This window comes from Pararge aegeria, chromosome 8, assembly GCF_905163445.1.
Source record: "Pararge aegeria chromosome 8, ilParAegt1.1, whole genome shotgun sequence".
Lineage (NCBI taxonomy): Eukaryota > Metazoa > Arthropoda > Insecta > Lepidoptera > Nymphalidae > Pararge > Pararge aegeria.
The window spans coordinates 10,000,001-10,023,015 of NC_053187.1; the positions used below are offsets into that span (position 1 = coordinate 10,000,001).

The 23,015-nt window shown below is 34.8% G+C and overlaps 1 protein-coding gene across 5 annotated transcripts in view; it reads right to left on the reverse strand.

Moving 5' to 3' along the window:
- Nucleotides 1-23,015, reverse strand: part of LOC120625704 — a 163,947-nt gene that overhangs the window by 7,721 nt on the left and 133,211 nt on the right. For 4 of the 5 annotated variants that reach the window (XM_039892848.1, XM_039892847.1, XM_039892846.1 and 1 more), the window contains 12 exons: nucleotides 22,709-22,933; nucleotides 20,333-20,519; nucleotides 19,608-19,722; nucleotides 15,291-15,445; nucleotides 4,320-4,429; nucleotides 3,513-3,683; nucleotides 1,361-1,555; nucleotides 1,097-1,205; nucleotides 833-1,012; nucleotides 594-731; nucleotides 338-495; nucleotides 1-66 (listed from right to left, as the gene is read on the reverse strand). The exon at nucleotides 1-66 is cut by the window's left edge and continues 122 nt beyond it. In XM_039892848.1, the coding sequence (XP_039748782.1) occupies nucleotides 1-66; nucleotides 338-495; nucleotides 594-731; nucleotides 833-1,012; nucleotides 1,097-1,205; nucleotides 1,361-1,555; nucleotides 3,513-3,683; nucleotides 4,320-4,429; nucleotides 15,291-15,445; nucleotides 19,608-19,722; nucleotides 20,333-20,519; nucleotides 22,709-22,933 (1,809 nt within the window). Of the gene's footprint in view, nucleotides 67-337; nucleotides 496-593; nucleotides 732-832; nucleotides 1,013-1,096; nucleotides 1,206-1,360; nucleotides 1,556-3,512; nucleotides 3,711-4,319; nucleotides 4,430-15,290; nucleotides 15,446-19,607; nucleotides 19,723-20,332; nucleotides 20,520-22,708; nucleotides 22,934-23,015 lie in introns of all 5 variants that reach the window. The other variant, XM_039892844.1, reaches the window with a different exon arrangement.

Below are 23,015 nucleotides of genomic sequence, written 5' to 3' on the forward strand. Positions count from 1 at the left end.
CACTGGTATCAGTACTTGGTATCGTATAATTTCTACTTCATTAGAGTTATTTTTGGAGGAAACTCCCTAAAAAAATATAAATTTCTGTTAGAATACTTAATAAAGTTGTGTAAAATCTACTCGACATGACACTTAACTCAATTAGATTAAGAAGCTGACACAAAATTGAATTACCAATTATCATCATGTCTACTAACAGAGGTGCATTATCGGACATAGGTCTTTCGTAGGGAATTTCTAACTCAATGGTCTCCCGTACTAAATATAATTGTCGTCAAGTTTAATAAAATATGTAAATAATTATATGTTTATAACTTAAGAATTGAATATAGCTCACCATTAACTTTTTCTTTTGCCTCAGTCTTTCTTTACAGAGGAAGACGACAGCTGATTTAAATACAAAACACATAGCGTGTAACTCTAATCCCTTCTTTATTTTACCTAAAAAGTCTGATATATTCAACCATTCTACACCGCCGTAATATAACAAGTCACCTGAAATTTAAAATTACATATAAATAATAACGTAAGGTGAATTATCATTAAATATTTAATAAATGAGGACATATCCAGTTTAAACAATAAAAACTGACCAGGACTTAAATCGATAGGTTGTTTGCAAGACTTCTGGTGTTGCCTAAACAAGTGATCAAATATAGCACCATATTCTTCATGTATTCGTTGCATTTCATTGATGTGTTCTGCAACTTTTTCCATTCCTTTTAAAGCCTCTGTGAACAACAAAATAATATTATGAAAAAGCAAATTGAATTCATAAAGTAAAAACAAAACAGTCTTGCAGTTAATTGCAGTTTTGTGTCTTAATACTTACCCACTAAGTGAAGATGTTCTTCCGAATTAACGTCAGTCAAATTTCTCAATTGTTGTAATAGTAATGGATATTTAAGAATTCGTTGAATAGGTTTAATTAGATAAGATTCTAATGTCGAGGAATGTTGCTGTTTTGGATTACGAGCAGCTAAAAACTCCTGAAGTGCTTGATTTCCCTCATCTGTTTGACAATAAAGGTTCGGATTATAACAAAACATAATTTGTTTGATTTAATAAAAAGCATTTTTAAAACGCTGTAACTTACTTGGGTGTAAAACTTTCTGTGCTTTACTGTGGCTGGCGCAGAAGGAACTGTATAACTTGAAATGGTTCACGTAATATAGGAAAGCATTCCCAACTGCGAAGAGAACATTCTGAAAAGTTGTACGAATTACTTTATAAATGTTTGTAGAGGTAACGAATGTTACTGTGAAATAATTATCTTCTGCTATTAAATGAAGTTCGACATGGTATTAACCAACTTACTACACAAAACTCGACAAATCTATGTAAAATTTTGCATGCTTACCTTGAATTGATTTGAAAATTCGAAGTGGTTAAAATTTGGTTCAGCCTCGACTCCTTCTTCTAAGTTTTGTAGGAACTGTCTCTGGAAAGTTACTATCTCCTGTATGTTTCCAAACAAAGCGTTGATCTCGGCGTTCGATAAAAAAGTTTCCCTCTTCAGCGGTTCCAGGTAGTTCTCCAATAAGTTATTTAGATGCTGGAAGTATCGGAAAAGCAAGAGATACACCGTTAATGGCCTCGCCGGGTTCTAAACAAACATTTTAATCAGCGTGACAGTTCAACAGCTGCGTTGGTGTGGGTTTTATGAAGTTATAAATTCACGCTAACTTTACGGATTTACGAATTTATTTCGACTGCTTCAACTCCTAAAATTATTCGCCCGATAAATTTAGGATTAGGCGTAAACATAATTAGCAGTTTGGATTGATAAATGACGCATATTTTAAATACTTATAAAGGAACCAAATACGGTAGACTGATCTAAGCTAACTAAGTAAAATGTTGCTGTATATAATATTACGAGTTACCGCAAATTGCTTCTAAACTTAATTCACGACCCGGTCCGCAACTAAGTTAAGCTGCTCCGTGTGCGAGGGCCGAGAAAGATAATACTATTACTATCAATCGCAATCTATTACGAAAGTAGCTAACCTTCATGTAAAGATATAGGCTTTTATTATATATTTTTGATAATGCTAATAGCTTTCTGGCCATCAATAATGTAAATAAAATATAATGAATGTTCTTGTGATATATCCTTAGTTGTTTGCCAAGTAAAGCGATATTTTAGTTATGCAGCCTGTTACATAAATTACTATCGTTAATTCCATATCGGTTATTATACTTATAACAATATATTTCGATAATAGACTTATATTCTACTGCTGCAATATATAGGTATATATATTATATATTCTTTCGAGCCACTGAAAACCTTTTCTTAATTCAATAATCCCTAAATAAAAACTGAAAGGGAATTATGATTAATCATATAAAGGGACGCGACGCAATCACCCGTCCTAATTATATACCTACATACCTACTCGTATTCCACACGACGCAGATACAATCGTTTAATCGGATGTAAAGGAGTGAGCAGTCGACTGGGTTCTATGGCAAGTTTTCACCTTAATTCCTTAGTTAAGACCGCATCACACTAGAGACCCTAAAGTCCTTATTATCTTATCTATCGTACGCCGCTAAGCAAAGCATCCTTAACATCGAGAGCCGTGAGCACTTTTCAAGCGTGTCGGCTAAGAAGTTCCTCGAGTGTAAGTAGAAAATGCCTCGAGAGCCAATGCGGTTCGGTATTTTCTTCGAAGTACTAAATATTGTCTATTTAACTTTTATCATATGACTTTATCTGTCATATAGACAAACATTTATTACTAACTGTAGTTTTGAAAATAAAAAACATATTGGTATGTTTGACTTGCAATCTATATCTATTAAATTTCACTATTTATAATAATCCGGCCATAAAATAATAACAACATTTACCTTTCTATTAAAACTCGTAGTACTTAAAAAAAAAAACATCATAAGGGTGCTTGCCACTCGAGTGCATTTCGTTTGAAGCGGAGATGTGATAAAAATAGACCAATGAGATTAATGAACTATGACAAGATATTCTGATCACGTCATATTGGTATACTTCAAAGTTTTGAACGTCGCCACTAGGTCGACTGTCTGTTGGGGTTCTACGAGATATATTATCGAAAATGTGCGGAGAAACTACTTACACGCAGCGCAAAGATTTTGAACGTTGTTCCAGTTTCAGTCCGTTATCTATAATATGGTTTCATTCTAATCTAAAGTGAACAGGCCACTTCTTAGCATGCCTATCCATCTTAAAGCCACATAAACTCTTTTCATAGGTTCGATTGAAGTAAAGCGCTGGTTTATGGATACGGGTATCCTCTTAGTATGTGAAGGGAAAGAAAAAAAGGCAACACAAGTCTCAAACTCAAGTAGACTTAACACGCCTCTTAGGCGTGCAGGTTTCCTCACGATGTTTTAATCACGAAGTGTGTAATTAATATAACAACTTAAAATCACACATAACTCTGAAAAGTTTGAGGCCGATAGAGCCAAAATTGCACTAGCTTATCACCGCTAATTAAAAGAGATATCGTTATACATTGGGGACTAACCTTGACGTAGGCGCGTTCGGTGTCGACGAGTTCCATAAGCACTTTGCGCAGCTTGTCGGCGTCTGAGAGGTGTCGCGAGGGTGTGACTGCTGCGCTGGTGAGGCTGCCCGTAGGACTGCCGCGCCGCGTGTCGGCAGGCGAGCGGCACCACCCAGTCACCTGCTCCGCACTCTGCCGCACACGCACACGCCCACCCTTCTATTTATGCCCACGGATTGAAAGCTATTATTTGCTAAGTAGCGTATGATACTCATGGTTACAAAACGATGAAGGCGGGGAGTGATGCATGCGGTTTTTAAAACGGCTTCGATACGTAGCGACTCTATTCTTTGGATCCTATGATATAGCTTTTGCAAGACGTATGATGTAATTCGACGTACCAACACACCACATCAAGCTTTAGGTTAAAGGTTTGTCTTTTTTTTTTAAATCTGCGTACATGCATATTTTCTAAACTTTTTGGAAAATATTTACAAACTTTTGGTAAACTTTATTTCAGATATAGTTTCTGAAATCATTAGGGGTTTCTGAATTTCATTTTTGCTGAAGTAATCACAAATTATTAATTTAACTTAATTGATATGTGTCAAAAAGCCGTGTTCTATTTTCTTCTAGATAGTATAATAATTTAAGTTTTTATTGATGTTTAAATGATTGTTCATTTGAAGTCGAGTTGCGTATCGAAGCGTACTCTCTTAATTTGTCAAGAGGATACGTAACAGAAAGACTGTTGAAACACCGAGTCAAGCGGGTGAAGGGTGAACGAGCGAGCAAAGAAGCATTTAAGTGAAGTTCCTTAATAAGCACCTTAAGGAGGTTCTCGATCTCAAAGGAGTTCGTCCGAGAGCTCACTTTGGGAGGGCCAGTGCTCGCAGCATCCCCGTGCGCATCTGTTTCTGGACTGTAGAGTTCTTTACCTGTTTACAAATAATAATACAATGTTGACATTATTTACACGGTGACATTTTATCTTCACAAATCGGCATCTAATAAGTTCATATATCTTAGATTGTTCTAGATAATATTAATAACTCTTTTAGCATAAAACAATATTGATGAAAATATAAACAGTTTTGTAGTTCGCATCACTGATTGACCGAATTAGTGGTTGACACAGCTTTGCCTAGCTATAGTGTATGCATATAAATTAGCACCGTATTTATAATTATCTTTTTTTATATTACTAGAAGTTATCTTAATTTGTTTTTTAAACTAATTTTAAAATTAGTAGAAATCGAAATAATCTATTGGATCATCGTTATAAGCCAAAAAATGTCACTGTGTGTGTCATTTATGTCATTAATGCCTACTTAAAAAGCTTAAATAGATTAATGCTATTCATATACATTCGCCAAACGGATAATGGCCACAACGGTTTTGAACTACAAATACCAACTATTTTAGTCCTTTTAATCAATCCGGACAAAGCAAAAGCTCATAATAAACTGCATAGCGGTAACAATGGAATCATTACAATGTATTCCACCACATTATTTAATGTTGAATCAAAATAAATCAGCGCTCAACACAATTATGCACTGATGATATTGATTAATATCTGTTTGTCAATACGCAACCTATGAAGCACAGGTGTTATATTTAAGTTGATTGTTTACAAAGGTAAACATTGTCGCATTCAGTGCCGCTAGTACCTACACTGTGAACAAACACAAAGAATGGACCGGTAATGTACTTAGTAATTGGAATTTTCCATTTAACATTGTAGTTCTTGTTTGATTGTTATTGTATAAGTCAAAACGAAAAATAAACTGTGTTCAGAAAATTCATTGCATTGATGCTAAAGTGCAATAAATAAAGGCCAATTACATTGAGCGCTTAACACAATAATAGAGCGAACAACTGCTGCCCGCAACTTCGTCTGCGTATAATTTCTTATATCCCTTTTTTTAGCCAAAAGCCCAAACACCAAGTTCCATATATATCACTTGAAAAACAACGGACATGGATACAATCTTTCGCCTGCTATTTAACTCCCTTGGAGGTGGAATAAAACAAAACCTTTTTCGTGTACTACCTCGAGAGTGCTCAAAAATATTTTTCTCAAAATTTCTTTTTTCTTCGTTTATCCGTTGAATTAGTTGGAAGCAGCCTCTCATATTTACTGCGGACTAGGTGTTTCCCGCGTTTTTCATCCGCTTTTATTCCAATAAATCCCTTATTCCTGGGATAATGTAGCCAATGTTACTCTCCATCCTTCAATTAACTTTGTGTCAAAAATCGAGTTGAAAGAAGGAAAAAAAAACCATTTTGCATTAATATGTTTATGTTTATATATTATGGAATGATGATATTGATTACTACATTACCGAGAGCCTGCTAAAGAGTATCCTAAAATTGAATGCGATATATAAAACGTATAAAATAGGAGTGTTCGCATATGTAGCGCATATATAGCGTCATAGTTGCGGTTGCTCGTGCACTATTAAAAAAACACTAAGAACGAACCAGTAATGCATTAAAACTTTCCATTTAACGTTAAAGTTCTTGTTTCCTTGCTCTAGACTAAGTCAAAGCGAAAAGTAAACTGAGTACAGACAATTGATAACACTGATGCTAAAGTGTAATAAAATAACACAAAGCAGAAAGTTGAGCGGTTTGTTATTACTCCGTCTGAGCAATCAACGGCGTCAAAGACACGAGTTAAAACACAAAATAATTTAGCCTGGTTATTTTGACAACGCGGCAGATTTCCACGGCAGCTGGGAAATTACAACTTCAGACCGTACCGGCTTTGTGATAAGAAGTGACACAATGAGTTTTTTTGGCCGAGGCAAGTCAACATTACGCAGGCAGGCGCGGGCAAATAGCCCGCGGTATGGGTCACGACCTTTATTTGGAGGCCGCGATGAGAGGTTTTACTTTAAAGTTAGTTTTGAGTTTGCAGCAACCCATTTTTATTCTAAATATTGACGTATTCAGAGAACAAGCATGTTGAAACGTTGATACCGCTTTATTCTATTTAAATAAAAAACATTCTATTCTTTTAAACTCTTTTGAAACCTAATGTATGTATGGATGTAGTTATGTATGTGTAATGTAGGTATTGTTATAGATACCTGCCAGTTTTCCTACCACCCGATTAAAATACAAATTTCGCTCAAAACCAATCAGTAAGTAATCCTTGTCATAACATATCCTGTCATGGTATCATATAGGGTAAATGTATAAACGTGTAAATGTTATTTAAACCTATCAATTCCCTACTACGTCACAAGATATTTACAAGCTTACTACACTCCGACTTTTCGCAATACAAATAATGATGATTTTACCAATAAGGCTAAATGCGAACCAAAATTGTAGAAATACAGACACAACTAACCACCAACACAATTTTAATATGTTCTTTAGGCGAAATTTCAGTGCATTATCGATAGTAAGGGCGATATTTGACATTTTAAATTAAAACGTCATATAGAAAAGAGTAATTTTAGGTAATCAAAACTCAAGACGAATTCATTTATATTCTCGTATAAAACTTCTTATATTTAAATATATATTTGAAATTAACCGCCACATTTGCGCTGGCCGACCATAAAACTCGAGTAATTCAACATGCCCGCATTACATTAATTGACATATCATAAGATGACCTCTATTCCACTTAACTTTGCCCTCTGCAGTACTTAGACATTCAATCTTACTATTTGACATGCAAAATTAAGCTTAACCGCGTCATGTGAAAGGTTGCAGCTCTCATTTGCAGTATAATATCTGAGTGACATCAAAATGTAACGAGAAAATTGTCTAATATTCGACGATTTAAGGATTCGTTATGAAGCAAGCAAAATTTCTGCGCCTTTTGCAATCAGATTTACATTATGATAAAAAAAAAATTACACTTTTTAATGGATTGGTTTGTTTTTTTGTATCCAAGTTATAATTGTCAAATTTCAACTACTCATAACCTTCTACAATATATTGTTTTTCCGAATCCGGGGCGTTAATATTTGAGGAGTTCTCCTGGCACTTAAACATAACTCCTTTATTGTCACGAGCATGAATTGCTTACCAACTATATACCATATATCCAACCGGAACTAATAAAAATAAAATGTAATATCGTTGTTATTATTGTATCGTTTCAGTGGCCATCCTAATGGTACTTTCCAAAAGGAAATGCTCAAGTTACATTACATGATACTCAAATCGCTACAGGCTTTCGATATTTCCAGGATAGATTTCCCTCCAATATATCGGTATCCAAATTAAAATTCGGTCCAACTCTGAGGTACGACATACCGAACAAAACAAAATCGGTGTTTAATTGACTACAAAAGACCGATTTTGACCGCAACGGACGTTTGGTTCAGCAGAGGACTTCAATCGGTTTAAATGATGTTGATTATGATGAAGGTATCGAAACGATATGACATCTTCAACGACCCCTACCAATCCAGAGTTATCACCAATGGATTTAATAAAGTAAGGACAATTTCATATAAACCAAGCTTTTGCCGACGGCTTTTCGATCACATTCAGTTCGATTTTAATTGGAAAGATCAAATTTAATACAAATTTGCCTGAACCTCTATTTTGTGTGTGTGTGAGTGTTATTGAAAATCCCCTAAGGGAATATCCGATCGTCTTGCCAGACGCCTATGTAATTAAAACAATCTGTAGTTAAAATCATCCCGATCCGTCCTTAGGTTTGCTGCGCATTGAAAAATTAGTCAGTGAGTCAGACAGTTACGTTTTCGGGCTTGTGCCTTTCTTCTTAGAGTAGTTAGCTAAAATAATTGAAGGGTATTCGAAAACACAATCTTTCTATAGATTATATTTACAGTGTCAGCAACTCTACCACGTATAGCGTACATCCGCCCGATATTTAAAATAAAGCTTTAAACTTTATTGATTCTGGGAATGCATTTCATGAAAACGCACGAGCAATCATTTCGCATAGTAAAGTTTTTTGCAGTCGATGTGTCGCATTGTTCTCTTATCTAACCCTTTCATTGAGTATCGGGGGAAAGCGCCTCGCATCGCATGTCTCGTAAACCAATGGAAGTATAATTGCCTCCTGTGATTCGAAAATATTTTTCCTTGTAGCGTCCGTAAATTAGAGGAGCGGTTGTTCTAACCCAGATCTATTAATTTGCGAGCGTATTATGCGATGCTACGAATGCTTCAGAAATATACTTATGATACGTCCATATTCATGTTCGTTTATCATAATGTTAAGCTCAGATGTTTGTTGATATGTTCAAAGTGCCGAAATAAAAAAAAAACCCCTAGCGAGAATCTGTCTGGACATGTCCCTCTGAGTGCCACAGCCCTTTATCTCAGAAAGGGCTTGAGGTACCAAGTGGAGACCTATAACGAATAGTTAAATCAATGGTCCCTTCTTAATCTGAAAATTATAACGCTACGTAAAGATACAACGAAATTACATATCCTTCACAGGTATGCTGTATTTACATGTACTAACTTGATATTGCGATCTAAAATTAGGAATTTTGGAAAATATACTGTGGTGATATTAGCAAAAAAACTTACCTAAAAACAAAAGGATTCAAAAATAATTTTTCACTTTATGAAATAAATAATATATTATGTGTTTCCTTCTTGGATACGAATCCTGACTGAGCCGTTTTTAAAACGGTTAGATATTACTTACTGAATAATTTGTTTCACCATTCCAGATGTAACTGTATTTTTTAACACGTTAATAATATTTATCTCAATCCTGTTTGACGCGAAAACAACTCCCCTTCGCCACTCTCTCTTACATGTCAAGCCAATATACGGTACTATAATTGCCTTTCGAGTTGCAGGCACTTGTTCTGGGATCATAGCAAGCGATTCAAGAGCGTAGCAATTTCGGCCCGCGCGTTCTAAATAATGACCGCACAGCCACAATCATACCGATTTGTTAGACAAAAGACCCCATTTGTAATTAACTTTTGCAACAAAACGATACAAGTACTCTTAGCGGCCTTTTTTGAATACACAAGGGACGACACAGTCAGCTTTTATTGTGACCCGAAGGCTTTTAATAAAAATATTGCGGGTTTTATTTTGAAATAAGAAATTACACAGATGAAGTGTGTCATAAAAACACCTATAAAAATTTAAAAATTTCCGCACAGTGTTTTATTTGAAAAAAGTAGGTAGTCGCGACGCGCTTATTACCTACTCATTGCACTTTAACGGCCGACTGGTGCAGTAGGCAGCGACCCTGCTTTCTGAGTACAAGGCTGTGGGTTCGATTCCAACAACCGGAAAATGTTTGTGTGATGAACATGAATGTTTTTCAGTGTCTGGGTGTTTATCTGTATATTATAAGTATTTATGTATATTATTCATAAAAAAAATCATCAGTCATCTCAAAGCCCATAACAAAAGCTACGCTTACTTTGGGGCTAGATGGCGATGTGTGTATTGTCGCAGTATATTTATTTATTTATTATATTTATGGAACTAGTTCATTCAACATTCGGCCATATTTTAAAAAACTTGTGTGGACGAATTTTATACCAAAATAGTGAGTAAATATAAAATCCGAAGCGCTTAAGTTACTCACTTACAATAGCATGAACATGAGTTAGCATTACAGTGCTAAAGTTAGGTCAGGTTAGTACATAAATATTGATTTGCCTGGGCTGCTTTATTGGGTAGTGGCCGTTTTCAAGTTTTCAAGTTTAAATATAAAATTGTCTTAATATAATCTTTAAAATATCAGTACTTCATAATATACTTTAGATATGTTATCGTTTCAATGCTAAATAACGCAAACTAAACAAAATAGTGATATACAAACTCTTAGGTTAGTTATATGGCTTGCCACAGTCAATAAAAAAAAATATATATAAAATACTTGTGTGGGAAATCCAACTTTCTGCACGATATAAATTTACAAAATAAAACATTCTTTATTCAATTTATCACAAGCGAACGGTCAGGAATGTTTTTAGATGAGGAATGAACATTTCAAGTAGATACCAGAAGAGGCAATGCATTCGCACTCATACATTTTTATTAAAAGTTGTTAAAATAAGGAGCTTATAGGCACCCAGATGGTGCGGATTAAATTTGTTTCTGCGATCTCCTAGATACAACGAGAATACAGGTAGGTTGCATGAATGCAAATAACTCTTCGGAACACTCCTCGTTATAAACTCAATAGAGCACACAAAGGCAACCGCCGCGACGCCTCTCCAAAGTTCTTGAGGATTACACGGTACAAGTAAATTTGGGATTATCCACAAGTTGAACTGCCTGTTATTTATCCAGTAATCGGATTAAGAATTAGAAATCTTTTGGTATTTTTTTTGCGTATAGAGACACAGCCTAACATACAGAAAATAAGCTATTACAATGGTGAAGGTATTAACATGAAACATCGATACGCCTACAACCGCAAGTATTACGTTGATTGTGTTACGTCACAACGTACTCGTAGCTATTTATTATAATACTGGCTGACGGCCACAATATTGAAAACCAATGTATTATCGATGCCAAGTATTACGTAGACGAAAAAATTGAAGTCGCAGCAGTTATAGCGAAAAAAAAACGATAAAAACATTTTCACTCTGCATTGTTAACGCCTGAAGAAATTGTTGCAGCGCACACAATACTATACAAGATCGTTTATGTAAGTGCATCTGTTTATATGGAAATACTCTAAGTTCATAAGTACTTTGCAACTCTATTGGAATAAACACATGCTTCTAACTTGTGAAAATAGAAATAAATTTAAAATTACTAGAAACGGTCGAGTGTGAGTAGAAAGTTCTCTGAGAAGATTTTGTACCGTTACAGGATATCGTAATATTCAGAACTAAAGGTTGAGATTAAAAGCAAAACCCGGCCCCGGATATTACGTGGTGGGTAGATACTATCTCCTTTCGACGAGATGATGATCATCAGGGCATTATTAAGCTGAGGATGATGATGGATGGACGTTTGGTTCCTGAGGTGCTTGAGTGACGACCCCGCACTGCAGAGCGAGTGCGTTTTATGTCCGTGGACAGACGCCATAAAACGAGTCTCAGGGAGGGATACGACTGACACCAAACCGAAGCGAGTGGAATTTTCTACCTATCTCCAGCATTGGTCATCCCTTGATTAAAATTAGCCGAGCAGCATACAAATTTAATTAATTTTGTTAGTCACTTACTGAAACATTTACTACCCAAAAAATGAAAGCTATAAAAAATATATTCAATCTTTTATAAAGTAGAAACTTGCAATATTACAGCACCGTGAAGCTACAGACCTTTGTCATCTCCTAAACATTGTGTTATACAACAGGAGCTGGAAAGGTTATTAATTTGGCATACACCGAATTTTGTAGATACTAATATCCAACGTCGGTTCAATATGGGATAGTTAAGAATAGCGTAGCGGTGCATCCACTTCGTGTTTTTTCTCCAATTTCTGATCAACATTGTACTCGTATAAAAGGAAGGTATTATTTGGCTGCAGTCATTGAAACGAAAACATAAGCTATTTCGGGTACATACATTTTTAGGTTTAATATGATTTAAGAGAACAGGAAGAAAGTTCTTTTAGCTCTCCTAAGTATTCAGAGTTCGCGACTTTATCCACATTTTATTTTGGTTGGATGAAAATTCCGTGGGAAATATTTATTATTCCAAAATTTAGAGTATCCTTTTGGCTACGAAGCCATGCAAAGGTATTAAGTTTTTTTAATATTCCATGTTATATAACTCTAGGACGCAAGCTAACATTGAACAAATTTTGGACAAGATCGCTGCAAGTGGTTAAGGAAAGTGCGTTTTCTTTCCTTAACCACTTGCAGCGATCTTGTGTCTTGACAAACAAGCAATTTAGATTCAGCTAGATGAAAAGAACGCAACGTTCTTACTGGAATCAAAGAATGAAAGAACTCGGGTAATAAAACCTTAATTATTCTAAAATGGTTGGGATACGCTAATCGAGAGTAGTTTGTAACAAGGAAATGTTGTGAGTATTAAACATAAAAAGAAAGTGCTAGACTATAAATTTTCCAAGTCAATGCTCTATTCTGTTATTCACTTCGTATATTTTCTTTTGTACATTGAAACGACTAAAGGCAACATGAATCATCTTCTGAGTAATTTAAAGTTTGAATCCATCACAAATACGCCCAATTTGGGTTCGCAGGCTTTAACGTTAGTAATTATAACTGAGACTGACGACTATAACTGTTCCTTCCACGGCATCGGGGTGGACAATGCCAATTCTCTGCCTCTAAGCTTCTAAAATTTCTTGACATAAAATCTAGCAGGACCTTAACAATTTTTGCCCTACCTAACTCTTCGTGATCCTTGGTTGCTGCAACTTTTTGCCACCAGACCAACTAGCCAGTAGTTCCGTTAAGGAACATTAAATTTAAATGTTCCTTAGACCAAATACGTACGTCTCTATTAATAATAGTAATTCATGTTTGCGGCCCAGTGATTGGTGCCATAATATAACTTTAATATGTGTGTATGTATAGCGTATAGCCATGTTCGTTATAATTTAATCGAATTCTAGCAACATGACGTCTCGTTAGTACAGAGGATTAAGTGCTTCAATACACGTAGAGGATGCACGGTCGAAATATAAAAGCAAGTGTCGTTTACAAAGTAAATGCGATGTATAGGGTATTTCGAAGTATCTGCCGGAATATATTAGATCCCAGCTATCCTAACAGCAATCTATAATATATTGCTCTTTTTCAGTTAGTTTATTAAAATTCTGCAGGTAGGTTAGCTCGTAAAAACAAGCTTTCAATACATTGGCTAGTGAAGTGGCTTTTCTGTGGCCGCTATCAAAACTCTCCGCTGTTTGGAAACCGATATTTTTTATTTACGTGTTGGAATATATGAGCCTTGATAACCCAGTTAGTAGGACTTCCACTACACTTTCGGGGAGGCGAGTTCGAATCCATAATGAAGAATTTTCCATAATGTTTTCAAAGGTGTGTGAAGTCCACCAATCTGCACTGGGCCAGCTTGGTGGACTACGGCCTAAACCCCTTATCATTGTGGGAAGAGTCCCGAAAAATTATTGAGTACAAAAAAAAAATATATCCATAAATAGCCGAATCGAAACAACAACTTTTTCCAATTTTGCACCGTTACTTTATGTTGCGTACAACTAAAGAGTGTGTGTTTAGTCTGGGTGTATTTTTTGATATCCTATTTATTTTTAAACCAACTCAACGGCTGAACTGGTCTTCTCTAAGCTTGGTTTACATAGATACTATAATGGAATGCTTTTTATCCGGAAGAAAAATACGAAACCTTTTCCACGAGCTTAGATCTTGACACATTATTGCATAGACATAGAAAAAGAAGAAGAAGATATACTTTATTCAAGACATATATAATAGATAATCCAAGTAATAAGATAATCCAAAGGCAAGTCCTATTGCTGAGAAAGTTGTTAGCTCTGGATATAAAAAGTTTCCCGCGGCAAAAAAGCGAATGTAGTCGCGGGTAACAAACAGCTAGAAGGTATGTAATATTTTTGTACCAAAGTTGTTTTAATATTTGGATAAATAATTTATTAACATCATCGTGTTGAATCACATCATGCCGTATCTGTAATGTTCCATCATTATTTATTACGATATACGTAGATGTATTGGCACGCCAGGTTAATCCCGCAAAGCTATAAATCTCAGAAATTGCCTCCAGATATACATTTAGGTGTATAATATATATCTGCGAAAGTATGTCTTTTTGTTGGTTTGACACATATATTGCTTGCATATTTGCATACAAATATACATAAGTTGTATATTTTTTATCTTGGAAGAGCAATAAAACGGGAATAATGTCCAGACATATCGGTAAATTGCGTAAATCAACTTTCGCATGAACGCCTGTATCTACCTTATATAAAAATATATCTGATTAGAAACATATATCTAACTAGATGTTGCCCGCGACTTCGTCTGCGTTTGATTTTGTTTTTAAAGTATTCAGTATCGCTAAGCTTTAAATGAGTATAGTAGTATATATATAACATGTGACTGCCAATTAATTATAGACAAATAATTTGAAATAAAATAAAATTGCGACTATAATTAAAGATCTACTATCCTATCTCTTAAGTTGGACCAGACTGCTCACGGTGTACCAATTTAATTTTAAATCGGTTAAGTAGTTTAGGAGTCCATCGCGGACAAACATCGTGACAGGAGATTTATATATATTAAGATAGGTTATGCAATATATATCTGTGTGGAAGTACAAATGTATGAAGTGTAAGCAACGTCTCGCTTCCTTTCTTATATGAGAAAGTTATGTTCTCCTAGTAATAGATTTAGAGCATAGATCCGCCACGCTGCTTCATGATTACTTAGGCATGGCGGTGTACCTGATCCATTTCTTAAAAAATTTGGCTTCGACTCAGGAATCGAACCTAGAACCTCTCGATCCTTAGTCAAACATCCTAGCCGCAGCCGCTAGATACAAGAGGCATACAATGTAATAAAACATATTTATTACATTGTATGCCTCTATTTTAATTTTTTTAGTATTTAATATGCAAGACAAAGGAGCTCTGTGCCACACATGGAAATTTAATAGACAAAGACTTGTTATTACTCGACAGAGTCTTAATTATGAAGAAAATATTTAATATTTTTCTATCCAACTATGTTAGTTAAAAATGCGTTAATGGATACTGTCAAGTGTCAACGGCTTTTGTTTATCCGCTATTGTCTGATGTATCCTTTACATACCCCTGTTTATTACAATGTAGCGAAGATAAAGTCCCCTTTATAAAATACAAAACAAAGGCTAAGCTACTTACTCCAAGCTGGCGCCGGCACGATGAGACCGGATATCATGTCGTCGGAGATGACGGGCGGCTCGCTGGGCGGTGGCGGGCATACCAGCGAATCGATTATATCGTCCGTGGCTGCACGCATCACGCCGGTCAGCTCAGGCGGCTCCGTCCGTGACGACCTGAATGCAAACGACACAGATCAAAACTTGGCTGAGCTTATTGTATCCTATAACTGGCACTACTGGCGCGGTACTTAGTTACGATGCTGAGTATTCCATAATGGAGTTCAAACAACTTATACTAACTTATATGAAATGAATGAAGTTCTTCACAGAGATAAAAAAAAATGTAATGTTTGAGCATATTTTTTACCAAAGCTTATCTCTGCACTCAATTAATTAAAATTTTCTCGACGGAATAAAATGTCGAAATAATGTAGTTATTCATTAAAAAATTTGGGATGAAATAATGAACTAAAAATGTAGGGGTAGCCATATTTTGGATAATTATGCTTAATTTTATTTTACTAAAATGGCAAAAATAAGTGGAAATTGAAGTTTGAAACGTTCTGAAGTCGAATCCAGTTTTCCTTAACACTGACGAACAGTAGTATGGAAATCGCTAAGATTAAAACTTTGACGAGCATTTTGTGTTATAGTACTAAGCAATATCTGGCTGGCCAATAATTCCGTAACGACTACTACGCAAACAGCTGAGATTAAAGCTTCGAAGAGCTTTTTGTATCCTAGTAAGTAAAAAGAAATAATTAGTGTGGAATTCAGAAAACTCTGTGACGTGCCTGTATGCAAATTGCTGTGAATAAAACTCCGACGATGTTTATGTATCCTAATTCTAAGATATATCGTGGAATTTGGGAAACTTAATACCTAATGAGTTTTAGTAGCTTTTAAATATCACTATAACAATCCTATTAATAATCACTTACTCCTTACAAAAAGATATAGTATAATAGAATGGCTTTAATTAAAGTTTCTTTGAAATTATTGGTTATTGAAATTATTTATAAAGATTTAATTAGTAAAATCACTAAGTGTACTTTAAAATTTTTACCCGTATTTTCGTTCGCAACGACCTGCTTGCATATTTTATTACCCGTAGCTTTCATCATAATTCATTTTGTGAAATGACTGAAAATTTGTACGCATCATATAACATTTTTCTGATGACATATGAACGGTGATATCCATCAAGTCTGATGCACTTATGATATTTTAAAATTATACTTCCAGAAGGAATGTCATTCAAATCTGATGATAAACCTTTTTTCCTAATAAAACATGGATGAAGGTTTTTGTTCCCTAGTGGTAAATATGTTTATTTCTATTATTAAAATAATTTGGTATCGTATTATTCTCCTCTTTAAATTAAGTTTATAGCGTAATTAAATCTTTAATGATTACGATCAAAGAAGTATTTGTTTTTACGTGCGTTCATAAGTACATGAGCTTTTATATTCAATGACAACTAAGCACACCGCCGCGATTTCAGCTGATTGAAAGAGATGGTGTCATGATCAAGAATGTGCAAGAACCGGACTTAAGTGCAAGTAGAGTTATGAAAACTGAAAAGAGTTTAATAATCAGATTCCATCGGTTTCTATACGTAACCTTATCTGTTTCTACGCGCCATAGTAAATAGCTTAATTGCTTGACGGTAGGCCTATGCCGGAATCTACGCACGTTATGATAAAATTAAATTTATTGTAAATTGGATTTCAAATAGGTAACTATAGAAAATTACTTTAATAATAGTAAACAGTTTCGGAAAATAACTCCACAGAGTTTACAAGGTAAAGAGTATTGAAAAGTTTAAAGTAAATGTGATTTACTTTTCGCAATTTCTCGTCTCGAATCGAGGAAATTCATAGTACTGTATGGTCGCCTGCATGGTGCCATCTATTTCCGGCAGTTCCGCTCACGCTGAGTTATATGCAAATCGTGTATAACGTACGCAGACGTCTGCTCGCTCAAGTCTTTAAATTAGAGCACGTAAGGAAGTAGGTTAAAATAAACGTTAGAAGATTTTTCTTTAATCTTTAAAACCCCATTTGCAGTTACTTTTCACCATCGATACTTACGTGCTTTTTGCTCATTTCTCTATTCTACGAGTATAAAGATGCACTATATTATAACTGGAAAATCAAACAACTATAATACCAGTGTATAGAAGTTGATGGCGCACCAAGAACATTACACACCACATACACGCTGTAAATGACGTCATAACATACATGACACCGTTACACAGGTAAAGATTCGTGTGTGATCAATATTCTTAATTCAAATAGGAGTGTGTGGATATGCAAACAATGAGTTTCGTTAATTATACACCTAGGAAATTATTAAAACAGGTTGTCACATAGGAAATAGCAATTCAGCAGAAAATTTGTATGAGTTACAAAGTAAACGGTAATAATCGAGCTGTTCCCAACGTAATGCAAGTAAAAAAAGTACAGTCAGGGCTATTTTCGTACAAATTACGTCAAACAACATTTCCACCGACCAAATATTTGTTCCCATTATCGATGGATCGGTTTGCATTATAGGTGAGGCGAGCGATAATTGTATTCAATAGAATTATTTTTTATAAAAAACTGAAATGTTTTCTCATTTTTAGGCAATTAGGCATTTTTTTGCTTTCCGGCCTTAATATAATAATACCAAAAATCATTTGGAGCAAAAGATAATGTTTTATGATGAGGACAATGGTTGCTTTTTAAATAAAAGAATTTTTATATAATATTTCAAGACCGTGGAAAATGAAAGGTATCACAATTTTGTGACATGACGGGTATGGCGGGAATCTTTTGTTCGTTTCAGACTTACCACAGCTAGCTCCGCTAATATCGTCGTCGATGTAAGCACAAGACGAAATCAGGGTCTTAGAATATTAACATCGCGCTAGCGTTTATTTGATATGAGAACTTAGGCAACGCCGACGCGACGTCAAGAGGCTCGGTTGCGCAGCTCACAATGGTTGTGCGAGGGGATGCAGAGCGAGGGCCGCAGGGCGATAGGGTCGCTAGATATAACCTCGTAATATTAAGGAAAAATTATATTTTACGCGTAACTCATTACGACGTCTATAAAAAATTGTACCGCTTGCCGTATTATATTCTAGTGAGGTTTAATGGAAGTAAACGTAAACTATTAGTTTGAGCAAATTTTTATAAATGAATTTCCTATACGTATGAGTTCGTAACACCTCTTCTATTAAACGGCCTGAAAGATTTTGGTGGGTTTTCGTGCTTATGGGGTAGTAGCTAGAACGTAAGTGTCATCTCCCACAACCGTAAATGGAGCACAATATCGCCAATTACCGTCAAATCGGTGATATTGTCGAAATCCAGATTAAAAAAACAAACCATTATTTTTGGACTCTCACATAAATATTTTTTGCCGTATTTCCTAATATTTTAGTAGAAAGGTCTGTAGCAAAATATCTGGCCTAATGCGGTAACTAGTGTTTTCATGACATCTAGCTACAGAATTAAACAGGATAAAAAAGGAGCTATTGCATTTACTACACTATTTGGTTTATGTTTACTTTTATTTGTATAGTAATCGTTTAAACACTCCGGGCAGTCTCCGTTCGGTTTACCTCTTGGTTAACCTATCAGGTAACATGTAGGTCGTTGCGAGCGCTTCAGTAAACTTGTCGCGGTCGAAAGGTCAGGTGTATAAGGGCGGGAAATGCCGATCAGAGTCTTCTACCTGCCATAGACTCTCCTGCCATACATTTGACGATATCTAGGGTAAGTGAAAGGGAATGAGAACAATTGCGGAGATTTTTCAATCAGTATATATTATGGACGAGTAAAATATGTTGAGTCTTTAAACGTTAGAACAGAACATGTACTTGTATGAATGTTGAGAGTTTGTAAAATTGAACTTAAAATCTTCGCCATGTACGTACATGAACCTAACAATACGGTTCCATGACCTATGTTCTATTTTCACGAGCGAAAAGTATCAACTGCGCATAGTCCCATGTCTGCAGTAGCATTCGCCTAGTGCTTTTTATTTTCGAGTCTGTCAACGAATATCTCTTTAAACGTCTTTATGTAGAAAAAAAGCTCTGTATTTCGCGCTAGTAATACGACCATGATCCGTTTTATCGTTACCTAGTATCCTCGCTGCTTACAAATTCATCAGAAGGCCTAATTATTCATAACGACCTCACCCATAGTGCACCGAATTATGCGAATCGATGCTAACGAGTACACGTGAAGTCCGCTGATTAATGTACAGCGGTTAAATCATCCAGTGACCAGCGAAAATGCATAAAATGGTAATACACCAGTTAAAAAATAAAACTCACCTCATCATCATAACCAGCGAGAGCTCCTCTTGTAATACGCTCTCCAAATACATCATATCTAGGTCAGATACGATCGCTCCGTTAATCACCATTATTTCATCGCCTTTGATTATACCTGGCGCAAAAAATTAATTGCACAATATTTTTTTTGCATCGCTGAATTGAACCAATTAGTGGAATACGAAGCATTTCGCGATCGAATAATTTTCCACTGCCATTAACGTAAATGTTAACGTAAGTTTCATTCGAATAATAAATAGATTTTCATTTTGAATAAATATTCTGCCAAGTCCAATATCATTGACGTCCTTTGTATAAAGTTCACCCATTGCGGGTTTATTTATAAAGGTACTAGAGAAAAGGAAATCCCAAAGCTGCCGATCCGCTGATCTTTTTATAATTTACTGAAGGGTTTTTGTTTGGAATTTTTCATGGGGTTTTTAAATATATTTTCGTATTCCAAATCGGTTCCAATCAGCGTCGGTGTATTCCATACTTTAATATAACTAGATATATAATATTTGTAAGTAAATAACAGAATAAAATATAAACATAAAGTAGGAATTACATAAATATGTCTCGATATCTTACAATAGGTTGCAATTGAACAATGTAATGTAAATAAAAGATTTACGATATTAACATATCATTAAAATCATAGCAATTTAGAACCAGAGACAACCATTGAAAAGTGTACATCTGTTATATATTACATATATTTTTACCGTTCTGCATTGCAACGCTCTTGTCCTCGACACGGCTGACGTAGCAGCAGAGTTCGTCCTGTCGTTCTGCGTTTTCAATCAGCTCGGCCTCTACACTGAAACCCCACATCTGTTCCAGGGTATTTCGTTGAAGTTCCACTTGGTATAAAATCTTGGCGCAGACTTCCACCACCTCGTGTGTGTGCAACTAAGGACAAATTAATTTAACTGCAATACTCAATGTATTGTATAGTCAATTTTCAAATTCACTATTATAACCTCTGGTAACACTGTTTATACTTACAAGGCTTATTTGGAATGGGGGTACAGAGCCGATGGGCAATTTACAATAATAAAAGACTGTTTCTAATCAATACGATATTAAATAACTTTTTTTTCAATAAAGATACGCAGTGACAACCGTAAGCTTGTTTACATTTAAGGTCAAACGGGGTCACGGATTACTAAGAAGTAAAACTCGTGTAATTTTTTCTAGTTCAGCAACATTACAACAACTTTTATCCTTTTGTTATATTTTATCTAAATTATTTTTAGGATGTTTATCTAAACAATATACTTAAGGACTTTGCCTAATAAACATATTGTATGTACTGCAGGTTTCGCAATCCTTAGTTTGCCATTTGAAGTTTCTAACCTTGTTAAAAATGCCTTTGCCCAATGCCTTTTGCTGTAAATAATTACAGTTTAATATAATATTCTAATAAAGGAATCTATATTCTTTATTCAAAAGCTTGTTGTTCTTATACTTCAGGCGGATGTGGTAAGTGATTGATACGCAAAGGCACGGCACAATATAAAATTGGCCTTTGCATTAAAGTATGGTCTGTCAGACCCTTCTCACCCGAAGTATCAGTATCACTCACGGCAATAAGTTGCGTCCAGATGCTACCCATTTTTAGATCACGCACTTGTTGTTATACTCTAAAATCATTTACATCAGGTCGACACCCACTGAGTTCGAATGAATAGAAAATAGGTTTCCCACTAATTAAAATTTGAAATAAATAAATGAAATTACTTAAAGCTCATCCAAAAAAATAATAACTCTTTAAATAAATATTTTGAAAGCCAAAACTGATTTCCCAACGCAATTTGGAGCATTCGTCAAATTTAGAAACCATTTTTTAGATTTATTTTTATTCCATAGTTTTGCGGGTATTTTAATTTTAGTCAGTAATATACAAAACTGTTTACTTTATTAAAAATGCAGAACCTTATAAGTTTATTAAAACCCTATATAACAAGAACAGATTAAGTCCATATTTCAAATCATTTAGGAACAATCTAATGGGAGATCTTACATGTTTGGTCACCATTTCAACACCATAGACACGATATATTACAGCGTCTTTCACCCTCCAAGTTAGATTTTCCGCCCATTACAACCTTAGTTACACAGATCATTAAACTATATCTATTATTCTTATTTTTTTGCGAATCTTTTTAACTCTGACTCGGTGATCCTTAATATGGCAGAAATAGAGTATTTCAAATGATTGATATTCGAAATTACGAAGATGGAATTTTGTTAAATTATAAAAAGTACTTTCAGCCCCTTAATGTTGACATCAATACAAACTCAATGAAACATATTTTAAATGAATAAATTTAATTAATACAATTTCCCTTTTCATCATATCATTTATTTTTACAACTGCTACTAAAAATATAAATAATCAAAGTAACGGTAAATTATCATAGAAGAATAGAAGCGCAAATAAACAAATAAACCAATGAAAATTCCATATTTTTCTAATATCGGCCCAATATCTCGAATTAATATATCCAAATTTTTTTTGCCTTGCATTAAAATTATCAAAATTCATTTTTTTCATGTAGGCTTACTCTATAAGCTCTTTTGAAACATTAAGTTTGTCTGTAACACTGAAAATACTAACATACATTAAATGTAATAAACACAAGTTTAAGACATTTAAAATAAAGATTTTATTATTATTAAAAATGAAGCCAACCGGTCAACAAAGATTCCTTTTTGTAAAATAAAACATCTAGAGACAATGTGGAAACTAGGTGTAATTTAAATCTACTCATTAGTGGGAGACATTAATTAAACAGTTGCGGTAAGACGTTATTAGATTTATGCTGTACATATTATAATAATAAGCCCCTTTACGAGTAATAAATCTTTATTCTACAGTGAAATTTTACACGATTAATGCAAATCCAAGAGAAATAAATTAATTTCCTAAATAAATCCTGACAGTAATTTTGTTATCTTGGAAAAGTGATTATAAAGTAGATAATAATGTGCCTATTTTTATTGTTATCTAAGTGAATTCAAATGGCTTAACTTCGAAGTTATTGCTAGGAAAGAAAAACAATAAAAGAAACAAAGCTATTCCTTAACAAACTTACGTATGTCTCAATGAGGTCACTCCTGTGCGGTACAAAGTAATTATGATCTTCCATATCTCGCCGTTTCTTAACTCGCACGAAGTGTTCTAGAGGGTTAAGTGAGCGCCGTGCGCAAGCAGCCGCAAGGAATTCTTCAACCGACATCCCTTCACGCACCCCCACCGTTGCCGTGGTACCTTCGGGTAACGAAACCCTTACCGCAGCTTCACCTTCTTCACGCGACATCTGTTCAGTTACAATAGAAAACAAAAGCATACATAAAACTCTTCGTCCATATTTTAAAGAAAGAAACGAAACAAAAGTTGCT